Genomic DNA, 12252 nt, shown 5'->3' with positions numbered 1-12252 from the left:
CACTCACTCACCACCGGCGGTGCTGCATGCGCATTGCGACCTGGCCACACATCCAGCGGTCAACGCTCCGTGACGCTGGCCTCTGCGCAGGCCGCGCACTCGCGCGGTACGGTTAGGTCTGACGGTAGCTGTACCTACATTGGGAAATTGCAGAGCACGACATGCCGACACTCGTTCACTTTTGTAGGTTGCTCCGCTGTAGTTTTGCTCTGCCCTTTTCGGTGCACGCCTTTGCCTAACAGTTTCCATATGCAGTCACATGAAAGCATATGCCGTGTGTCATAGGGGGGCGGGCACCGCGAAGAATAAAGAAGGCACCGGAAGGAAAACGAGCACGGGCGAAATACTTGAAGGCACAGAAGTTCATGGTTCGCTCGCTACAAGGGTAGAGCTGTTCGGCAGACCTTGCAGGCGTGGCGGGTGCAGCATCTATAAAATAATGGGGACGACGAGAGACAACTGAGGGTGCAGCATCTGAACGGGGTTCGTGATTCTTCGTCCCCACTCTTGGATCGAGTCTTGGTTCTGGCTCTTGGCTCAGGCGCTAGATTTTCCCCCTGATGCTGGCACTCGAAGGTGGTCTCCCCTGCACTACGCCCAATCGACGGCCTAGTTCACTCCCACTACAGCTTTACTACTGTCTGAACAGTAAAACATTTACCTTGGACCTTTCTGCCTCCCCGTTTCATGCCGCCCCCTGTGCGAGCAACCTTCCGACAGCCCTATCGCCAACGTCTAGTGCTTCTAAAAAACAGGACAGGACTCAAGCTCGACCACCGTTCAGGATGGTATAGTTCTGTTCCCTGATCCTTGAAAACGGGAGGCGCTAACACTAAACACTTTACCATGTGAACAGTGTTACAAAAATCGCGTACGCCCCTGATCTTCAGCAAACCAGTAGACAGCGATATCATTCTTAATGCCTGGTTGGGATTTAGCCTGCTATGCGGTTCTGTTTTTAGAATGTAGGTAGGCTCCCAGACAGTCGCACCACAGACTGCTCTCTGAGCAATGAAGCGATATATAGCCATACTTTTTTGCTATCGTTGACCTTGAACCTTCCATGCGGTGAAGTTCGCTTTCCGCACAGAATACGTTTTCCCGACAGGTACGTATGGCTATGAGACGAAGGTATTACGCAATCTTAAAACTGCAGCTGACTGCATAGCACGCCCCTAGCCAATCGTGATACCGAGCGATATCGTTGTTTCCCCCGACTTGTTTAAATGGGCGGCTTACTCTTTCTTGTGGCCCTCGTGTATTTATGTGAATTGTCACAAAAAGGCGTACGCCTCGTTCTTCCCGTAAATCAGGAGTGCTAACGGTAGAATTCTGTATAATGGTTGGCTTTGAGCGTATTATGTGGTGATGTTCCGTTTTAAAAGTGCAGAGCGTACGCTGTAACGGCCAATAAGAATAATCGCCACTACATGCAATTTTTACAGGCACTAATTCTTACCAGGTTTCTCTTGGTATAGTTCTTGGATTGGTTGGCTGCCTTAGCATCATCTAATGTGAACACCGCATGGTCGATTATGTAAAACGCAGCTGACATCATCACCGAGAAGCATAGGTGCTTATGAATAGAGATGCGAGGAACTTGCAGAGTTCTGGAACAACGAAGGTATGTTTGCTGGTAATCCGAGGTAACTACACGTACAGCTTGGGACAAAAGTTTACGGAACACGGCACTGGCGTATTTCTTCATCGAAGCGGCTCCCTGCTGGATATAAATAAGAGATCGTATAAGAAACGGATGGTCGGCTATACATGAAATTCTCGGGTAAAGATAAACAAGCCCCCACCGCAACTTCCGGTGCCACGAAGACTACTGGTCGTTACGCGACTAAGGGCGCTCGGAACCAGCCCCCATGCAGAATTATATCTTCCGCGCTTTCCTGATTTGTTGAAAACGGGAGGCGTACGCCTTTTTGTGGCAGTTTGAATTGCCACAAAAAGGCGTATACGACCCTCTCTCTCCTCAAGTCAGAAGCGATAACAGTATCAATCGGCACAGTGGTTGGCGCAGAGCGTGTTCGCTGTGAAACCGGATGTCGTTTTGGCACCAAACCGGAAGCGGTGAAAATGGCATGTATTCTATCCATGTCCCAGCATGTGTGTCCGCTCCTGTTCGCTGCTAGGGTGCCGCTCCAGGGAGAAATGCGACACCCCGGTGTTCCGTAAACTTTTGTCCCAAGCTGTGCAAGGTAGTATTACTTTTAAGCGTAATCCCCATAACAGATAACTTTTTCCCCTTCGAAAGTGCGACAAAGAAACCACGTTTCCACGCTACAAGAGGCGCTTTACCCAGATAACACAAGCTTGTCCCAGGGACGTTTATGGGACGTCCATCTCCGGACTGCACGGACATCCCTAGGACTGCATCATTTCGTTCGATACCAGTCCGTATGAACTCCCAGTGAAACTCCGAAGTAGGACTTGCAATGGATGTCTCGCACCTTCTTTTATACCTCAGTAATATTTTCCCCCTTTTTTACGGCTCCTATACATCTTTAGGTTGAAAAAGGCTACATATGCTGTAAACGTGTCATATGGCCCATAAAATATATGTATTTTTTGCCCTTCTCATTCAGAAAATTCTGTCCCACGGATGTCCATGGGATATACTTTCACGGAGATATGAATATCTGCAGAATAATGTCGAAACTCCTCCAGCGGGTATACTGCGGAGATCCACCTGGCCGGGCTTCGAACTTCCCACCAACGTCCACCTTGTGGACATAACCAGGGGATACGGACGTAAGCAGGAGCTCTCTGGGACGCAGCGTGTATGTCGAGCGATTGTTGCTTTTTTTCTTGTTCAGAAGTCAGTATACGCTTTGTAGTAGGATATAAAGCGTCTTTCCGCCGTTCTTTTTTAACATCTGCCACCGCAGCCGGTGGTTTTGTTTTCTGTTGCTCCGCTTTCTTTCCCATGAGGGAAAATAAGCGCGGTGTTTCAAAAAGAAAAAAAGCAACGAGAGATTGGGCACTCAGCCGAAAACCTTTGGAAATGAAGTGACATTCACTTCCGAACAGAAAACAGACACTGCAGATTGGTGTTCTGGCGAGTTTCTACACATTCGAAAGCACTGCTCGCCTTGAGTCGGAACGAAGGGTGAGATGTCTAAGTTTAATATTCGATTGCGTACACAAACAACAGTGAGATGAGAAATTGCTTGGCGTATTAAGTCACCGTGGATGTAGTGTTTCTGTTTCTTACTCATTTGGTTTCAGAAAGTGAGTTAATTGGTTCATAGAAAGTCGAATTTGTGCAGTGCTACATCGTCCCGCGTTTCTCTCTCATGCAATACATGATCGATACAGCATCCCATCACGGAGCTGATTCAGACAGTCCGTGAAACAGCCGTAACAGGACCTCCTGCGGATATATGGCTGCGGATATCCCTCCATGAATATCTCCGGGGAGTCCCACGGAGGTCCATTTTTGGATATGAACATCGGATGCCTGGGATCATTATAGGATGTCCCCGGGATTTCATGTGCTGTCTGGGTAGGTACAGCAGAGCACTTCCTGGAGATCGTTTGGAAGCAAATTGCTGCTTGCTAGTGAACACTGTCGATGGGTATGCGATTAGCTGCACTAGAGATATACTAGATTAGACATAGGACTAAGCATTTTGTCAGCACCGGGAGAGCTTGTTATTTCCCCGAAGTGAAAACTACGAAAATGCTCTAATGTTTGATTATCTAATGCCAATAAGAAGCGGAATCGATAATGGAATTGATGGAGTAGTCCTCGGGTTCACTTCCTGGGCTTTTATCAGTGTGGGGAGTAGCGAGAGAAAGAAAAAAAACAATTCTGTAATCCGACGACGTTACGAATACTGTCACCTCTCGCTCACACTTTGGGAGTGAGGTCTCGTATCGAGTCGGATCCTGTCTCTGACCCTATAATATTAGAACAGACGGAAATTGCGAGTGTTTCGAAGCAGATGAGTACTCCCGCCAGCAATGCTTGACTGTATGATAAACGCGTACGACACACGTGCGCATACAGAGCGAAGAGCGAAAATGTAGAGTGAGTGGGTAAGGGCACTAAACAAATATCCTAAGAATGCTTCAAGGGCTGATAAGATGAAACAAGAAAAGTCGTGGCTACGCGGGAGTCGTTTTCATCCGCTCCACTAAGACCACAACAAAATAGTTTACGTGGTTTACTATCACTATTAGCGTGTATTACTTAGTTACTATTTGATTCATTTTCATAGTTATGCGACAGAAAGACCTACACTGCGGTGGACATTACCCACACTCTTAACATCTGGCCCTCAAACTATTACATTAACATTGCGAACAACTACCGAGATCATGAAAAAGTCTGGTCACAATTCGTGACGGCGTTTTTAATAGTTCGTGGGGATAGCGAAATCCCCAGATCTTACTGTAGTGTGTTTCGCATATAGGTACATCATCATCAAAATTAAGCGTTGTGTATAATATCATTTGTGGATATCAGTTGTATAAAGAGTACACAAAGGCGGAGACAACGCGCGAAAAAATACACGCAACGTGCAATAATGCATCAAGATGCTCTCACCCCTCGACCAAGCTGCAATTATGACGCCCTGAAAGAAATTTGTGGATCCGCCCAGAAGAAATGAACTCGTACAAAAGGAAGCTCAGCGGTTAACACTCACTTGTACCAGTTGAATATTATGAGCGCTGGAACGAGTGCAGCCACCGAGACCGAGAAGAGACCAATGGCATAGTGGTACAGAGGGATGTACGTCTGCAAATGGGAACAAATATCAATCGACACTTGTTAGTACAATCTTTAAAAAAAAGGGTGTACTTTAACTCCTTTCCTTGCCACATATATAACACCCTTTTGGAGAGTACAATTACGCTCAAAAGGGTGTCTCCTCACTCCCTCAAGGGAGTAGCATAACACCTTCTCTCTGCCGGGAAGTAATATTACTCTCCAGTAGGGAGAAAGGTGTTATGCTACTCCCTTAAGGGAGTGAGGAGACACCCTTTTTAGTGTAATTGTACTCTCCAAAAGGGTGTTATATATGTGGCAAAAAAAAAATGAGTTAAAGTACACCCTTTTTTTAAGAGTGTAGGTGCGCTCCAAAAGCTCGTCATTTTGCACTCTTTCGATATTCTTATGGAAATCAGAATAAGAGCGTGTCGATCAAAGTATGGTGGTTACGTACGTGTGGTTACAATACGAGCTGATCGGTGAACGGCACAAGACAGACTACATCTGACGGGTAACAGTAAGAGTTGTGCCTCCACTGTAATGCTAAGCACCATTGACAAATGGCAAGCAGCAACGCAAGGCCGTATGTACAGGCTTTCTCTTGAAGGAGAACACTTTTGGTATGCCACTCTCTACTAAATCTGCTTATCTCTCTCTGTTTCATGTATGTGCAAACCAACATATGGACATAATATCAGGATCCACACTGTCGTCAGAAAAGTTTTGTCCATAAAACGGTTCCTATGCACAATTCTATTTGTGTCATACCTACCCGGTTTCCTGTTACTCAATGCGTTTTGAATGTGCTCTACTAGATCGAATCGTTACTACACGATCCATACTCTTACCGAGGGCCTTGGTGAGCAACTGGCATAAAATGTGCGCTGTACTCCGTTCCACTCGTACCAGGACCCGTTAGCGTGGCACCATTTCGTAAGGTAATCTGCAGATCACAAATAAGCGTGATGTCGGTTTCACACGGAACAAGTCAAACGCAACAAAGCTTACTTTCGCAGTAAGGAGCCGAGTGAATGTAGAGTATAGATGGGCACACTTTGGAAACATTGGTGTTTGGCTTTGTGTCCTCGAAGCAAGTCAAACCGTCCCAAGTGCGCGTGCAGTATGTGCCGCCTAGAGAGGATGAAAACGTTTCTGTGAATTTTTTAAAGAGTGGCGGTCGACTTCTGGGACTAACGAACTATGTGGCAGTTCTACTGGCAAAGAGTATCACGCTGATAACACTACGTTATTTGGACCACAACATCATAGTGGAAAAATCTCGGCAATAAGAACCAAGCCACAAAATGGCTAAAATTTGCCCCTAAAGTCCCTAACATTACTCATTTGTAACGTTCTAGCATTATTAATCTTGCTATGATGGTGACCCCAAACCTTTTTCTTGTGTTCTCCTTGACCTCACTTAGTTTTCTTTTTTCAAATATCACCTCATTCAAACGAAGCTGAGGACTGAGGTGTACGTGTCCACCTTGCCGACGTGATGACAAAGACTTACGCAGATGTTTGTCCGTGGCCTCACCCTCAAACACAACAACATAAAGTCGATGACGACTTGATGTCACTTCCAATGAGAACATAGTGGCCAACTACCATTCACTGATCAACATTTTTGCAACGGATACAATATTTCGGTGTGTTTTCCTCTGTGTCTGCAGGAATCTGTTTCAACTTTCATTTACCAAGACAATTTTTGTCTGTTTCCTTAACGTCTGATACGTCCTCCAATCGAAGTTTTGTCTTATTATTTTGTTCTTGAAGTCGCATTGTTAGTTCTTTGCAGTTAGTTTGCCATTGCAATGGTCAAATTTAGTTGGACCGCGGCGCACACAGTGAAAGTGAAAAGAATCGTTACGCTCGAATCATCCGAACCAATCCTCTAATTGCTTGGATTCGAATTCTTCATATGAATTTAGAAACAATTCAGCACCTCGTGCTACTACATATAACTGCAGAAATCCAGTTTTGTCACATCACCACATCATCATCCCATTTATGTATGTATGTGTATGTATGTGTATGTGTATGTGTATGTGTATGTGTATGTATGTGTATGTATGTGTATGTATGTGTATGTGTATGTATGTGTATGTATGTGTATGTGTATGTATGTGTATGTGCATGTATGTGTATGTATGTGTATATATGTGTATGTATGTGTATGTGTATGTATGTATGTGTATGTATGTATGTGTATGTATGTATGTGTATGTGTGTGTATGTATATGTGTATATGTATATATATATGTGTGTATGTATATATATATGTATATGTATATATATGTATATATATGTGTGTGTGTGCGTGTGCGTGTGTGTGTGTGTGTGTGTGTGTGTGTGTGTGGCGGGGGGGGAAGATAGCAATGCGTTTTTTGTTCGTTTCCTTTTTCGTTTTTGGTATGGAATTGCTGTGGATTAGCACTCTGTTGCTTCATATGTCTACACCAGACTGAACAATTGCTGAGCATTCGCATTCACTATATTGCATCTCCGTCTTTTTAGAACGTCCAACTCCAACTCCATATTGCATCTCGCGTCACGTGTGTCATCCTGGGTCTAGCTCACCATCAAAATGTCACATATTACATATATGACGGCAATCGACTGTACGTAGATTGCGGTGACATTTTTAACAAATGGAGAAGTGGTTGTTCTTGTGTGAATTTATTATGCGTAAGTCAATTTCATAGTTCTCGTGCTTTCACAAACCTTATCACGCAGTGTACGACATGCCGTGAAAAATGACGGCTGTGTCAGCCATTGAGGTTTGACGTAGAACTACGGATATGTTATCTGTGATCGTTGAGCCATTTTGACTCGTTTTGGAGCTGTAAAGACCGACATTGATGGCGTTAGTGACGTAATGTGGCTGTTAACGCGAGCGTCTTCTTGTCTCTTTTTCTGTCTATAAAGTCTATACGGCGCTCTGCAGCAGTGTGCGGCCTGCACCTCACTACATTCCAGTTTGCTCTTTCCTGTAGGACACTTTCTGTAATCGCATTTTCGTCTCATATATGCCGACATCGTCAGAAAATTCATACTTCGGCGCACAATGTCATGTATGATTTTCAAATGGGATTTTTTCTTATATTATATACGCGTCAGGTTAGACCTTGTCAAGGCCAACCCTTTGACACCTCATTGGTTTCGCTGCGACAGAGGGTACGTGTGCCACGCGCGGTGATTATTCTCCGACTGACGACATTCGTGCCCTTAATTGCGCAACATACGCCCTGTCAACACCATTGCCGGCCACGTGTGCACTATCAAACGAAACTTTTCTCTGTTATCTATACAACGCCACCTCACTCGCTGCGATATCTTGAATATTTTTGCAATTATGAGCGTTTTAAAGGTGGTAATAATAATTGGGTGTTTACGTCGCGAGACAACTGAGATCATGAGCGACGCCACAGCGGTCGGTCTGCGGATTGCTTTTGCCCACCTGAGGGTTCTTTAACGTGCAATGAAAGCTCATTACACGGCACCCCGTATTTAACGTCCCTCGCGGAAGACGGCGTGTCTAAGCAACTTGTACCCTGCCACCAAGTTGCTGGCGTCCTCGGCCGGGTTCGAACCCGCGATCTCGGGATCAGAAGGCGAACACGCTACCGACTGAGCCACCGAGGCCGGTGTTTTAAAGGTGGTGCCCGCGAGGAATCCGGAATTATAAAGTTAACGTGATATCCACTTTGAGGTGCCTTCCAAGAACATAACACCAAGAGAGTTTCGCAAATTTTGTTCGTGTTTTTTGATAGAACATCAAACACATGGAATTCGAAACTAACTGCCAGCTTCCGGTTGATACGGCCCTTCCCTGCTTCCCCACTTCCGGTGACGTAATTGGCATTGCCGGCGAGATTCCCGAGCGCTCAGCTGACGGCTTCGCATGGCTGGTTGCAATCCGGTAGCGCCGAAAACACGAACGCAGATGTTTCCAGCGACTGTTCGGCAGCAGATTGCGAATCAGAAGACCGGACGTTCTGACGGACAGCCTGCCTTCATGACGTCGGTCCGCACACTGTTGCCCGAATTCAGCCGGGAGCGCGCGGTCGGTTGCAAAATCTGATTAAATTCATTTTCTAATGTTTCCTCCTGTTTCAAAACGAAATATTCTGGTTACATGTATTTCAGGCACCCACTATTCGGATCGCAACTTCAGTTCAACTGCGGTTTGTTTCTGTTTTTGTTTTTGTTTGTTTGTCCGGACACCACCTTTAAATTACTTCCAAATTTGCGACGTGTCCTCGAAGATCAGGACACACAGTACGCACCGCATAGAAAGCCGTAGTTATACGTCAACACTGCCAACTTTTGTTAAACTTACGGCTGCTCGGTGGATCGCTAATCATTTTCAGACAGCAGGCCTCCGCTTTTTTCACGCACTCCACCCATAATAAGGCTATCTTCCTGGTCTCGAAAGCCTTAAACAATGGGCTCTGGCGGTCCTCGATGTCTGGTAGATGACAGTCATCTTCGCTGTTCGGCATTTCCCGGGTGCAGTTCAGGCAGATCTTTGGAAAGCGTGCTTTGTAGCACATCCTGGTATTGTTTGAATTGGGTACATCAATAAAAGCTCAGTAAGTATCACTGGCGATCACACCATAGCGATCTAGAGACGTGCTCTCAGCATGACCCTTAAATAACCCTTACATACCGACCTTTCTGCAGCACAGGGGACGATGACAAAATAACAGAGACGGGACAGAACGCCTGCAGACTGGATGACGTTGATTAGTTAGGAACATATTATAACCTTCAGTCACATGGGCACCCAAGAGCTTGCTCAGTTAACAAAGTACGGCAAGAACACGTTTTTTTAAAGCACAAACAACTGTGCAAGGCACAAACACGTGGCCTTGTTATTCGATAATGCTACCAGCTCCCCCGCTGCATCCCTCTCGTTCAATATAACCCTTACCTTAATTCATGTACATGATACTTATACATGTACATTGCACGTCAACAAAATGCAGTGTGAACAACCATATAGCTCACAGTGCGAACCACATGGTGCGTATTCCTTTGAGTAAGACGTCTCAGGCAGAGTGCTGAGCCACACGCAGAATACCAGATTTCCATTGCGAGAAACCGTGCGACAAAAGCAGGCGGATATTTCACGCAACGGGCGAGTGCACTCTTGAGACATAACTTCACCGCATGGCACGCTCCCTGCCATCATCCCCCCCGTTCGTTCTGCCCCCTGATTTGTTGAAAGCGGGGGGCCTACGCCTCTTCTGTGACACTTAAGAAGTACACAATTGTCACAAAAAGGCGTACGCCCCCATTTCTCAACAAACCAGGGGCAGAACGATGTCGCCGGGGACGATGGTTGGCTGGGAGCGTGCCATACGGTGAAGTTATGTCTCAAGAGAGCACCCGCCCGTTGCGTGAAATATCCGCATGCTTTTATCGCACGGTTTCTCGCAATGGAAAACCGGTCTTCTGCGTGTGGCTCAGCACTCTCCCTGACACGTCTTACGCACAGGAATACGCACCATGTGGAGAGTGATGTCATTGGGGATGATGCTTGGCTAGGAGCGTGCTATGCGGCGATGTTATGGATGATGGCTGGCTAGGAGCGTGCTATGCGGTGAAGTTATGTTTTAAGAATGTGCGCTAAAAGCGATAAGGTTGTAGGAAATGCTTCAAACTGTTCCTTGTAAACTCGTAATGTTGCGAAAGCACCCACAGGGGGTGACATAAACCCGCCATTTTTGTAACTACCCTCATGGGGGTGCTTTCCACAAAACCGCCATCGTGTAGTGGTCACACGTCATAGGAAACGTCATTTTGAGGTCTTGTGACTTTGTTTACATGTCATTTTCGCGCTTGCCGATATATTCCCGTCGGTATAAAGCCAAGAGATGAACGTATTTTGCCAAACTATATACGTTGCTTCTTCCGCGACATGGTAGCCCATTTCTCCGAAGTTTAAGTACATCACATCGGCTCAGTGCGTCTTAACGCGGGGTCGTCATCACAACTTTCGAAGTGGTGAACAGTACGAGGCCTCATGTACAAAACTGCGCGTTTTACTGCGAGATTATCGGGTAAAAATAATTACCGGAGTCGAACTACTTCCAAAACGGAGCACAGAAACTGCAAACGTGTTGTTTACAAACGGTTTGGTCCCCGATCATGGGCGCGGCCAAGTCACGTGTGTGTTGACGTTTGCTGTGACGTGTGACCAGGACCTGTCCAGAATGCATTGCGTTCGCCCAGCACGCTTTCGTCTATGAAGCAATACATTCGAGGGCATCCCTGTGAAAGTACCCATCGCAAACAACGGGCTTAGAGCACATCCGCATGCTTTTAAAGCTAAAACCTAAAATATTTGCGCTAGCAAGACACGTGGATTCGCTTCCCCGTCTGCCTGGTGTCCGCCATCTTTTCGTGTTCCCCACCCTCAATGTGTGCATAACATTATCCACTCACTCTAAAAACAGAACTTCACCGTATGGCACGCTCAGCGCGAACCATTGGCACGAATGATAGGGTGAAAGAGAGAGTGATGCGTATGCGTCTTTGCGCAAATTATCATACATCCAAAGTGACACAAAAAAACGTACGCCTCCCTCTCTTTTCTAATCAGAAGCGATAACCCTATCATTCGTGCCAATGGTTGGCGCAGTGCGTGCTATGTGCTGAAGTTCTGTTTTTAGAGTGTTCAGTGAGCTACGCTCTAAAAACTTCACCACATAGCACGCTCTTAACCAATCACCATCCCGAATAGTACCATCGTTCTGCCCCCTGATTGGTTAAAAACGGGAGACCTACGCCTTTTTGGAACACTAATGCAGTTCCAAAAAAGGCGTACGCCCCGCGCTTTCCACAAATGAGAGATGTCCATGAGATGTCCCGCCGCAACATCAACCGGAAAATACCGATATATATTAGTCTAGAACTTCTGCACTCTTAAAGACGAACTTCACCGCATAGCACACTCCTAGCCAGCCACCATCCCGAGTGACATCGTTCTTTCCCATGATTTGCCGAACACGGTGGGCGTACGCCGTTTTTGTAGCATTATGTAGTTCATAATTGGCACAAAAATGGCGTACACCCCCTGGGTTTCATCGAATCAAGGAAAAGAACGTTGCCATTCGGGATGATGGTTGGCTAGGAGCGTGCTATGCGGTGAAGCTCTGTTTTTAGAGGGTGCTCGACGCAATCCTCTACCCTCTTAAAAAGAACGTCACCGCATATATTACCGAGTCAACCATCGTCCCAAATGACATAGTTCTCTTCTCTGATTGGTATAAACCGGAGGGAGTACGCCTTTTTGTGATACTGATGCAGTTGCGTTAAGTGTCACAAGAGGCGTACGCCCAGCTCTCTCCACAAGTCAGTAGTGAAAACGCTATCATTCTGTGCAATGGTTGGCCTTCACTCTAAAAACAGACCTTCACCGTATAGCACGCTGTGCGCCAACCACTGCCACGAAGGATAGGGTTATGGCTTCTGATTCGAAGAGAGAGAGGGGCGTATGCCTTTCTGTGTCAATTTGG

The 12252-nt window shown here is 46.2% G+C and overlaps 1 protein-coding gene across 6 annotated transcripts in view; it reads right to left on the bottom strand.

The window, feature by feature from the left end:
• The window catches only part of LOC135378243 (calcitonin gene-related peptide type 1 receptor-like), a 57663-nt gene that overhangs the window by 10965 nt on the left and 34446 nt on the right, over window positions 1–12252 (bottom strand). For all 6 annotated transcript variants that reach the window (XR_010418315.1, XM_064611208.1, XM_064611206.1 and 3 more), the window contains 5 exons: window positions 9069–9283; window positions 5735–5857; window positions 5575–5669; window positions 4662–4753; window positions 1460–1610 (listed from right to left, as the gene is read on the bottom strand). Coding sequence is in view for 5 of the 6 variants with exons in the window: in XM_064611208.1 (XP_064467278.1) it covers window positions 1460–1610; window positions 4662–4753; window positions 5575–5669; window positions 5735–5857; window positions 9069–9283 (676 nt within the window). In the remaining variant the exon portion in view is untranslated. The remainder of the gene's footprint in view (window positions 1–1459; window positions 1611–4661; window positions 4754–5574; window positions 5670–5734; window positions 5858–9068; window positions 9284–12252) is intronic.

Source organism: Ornithodoros turicata, chromosome 1, assembly GCF_037126465.1.
Source record: "Ornithodoros turicata isolate Travis chromosome 1, ASM3712646v1, whole genome shotgun sequence".
In the NCBI taxonomy this organism is placed as follows: domain Eukaryota; kingdom Metazoa; phylum Arthropoda; class Arachnida; order Ixodida; family Argasidae; genus Ornithodoros; species Ornithodoros turicata.
This window is presented reverse-complemented; position numbering and strand designations above follow the sequence as displayed.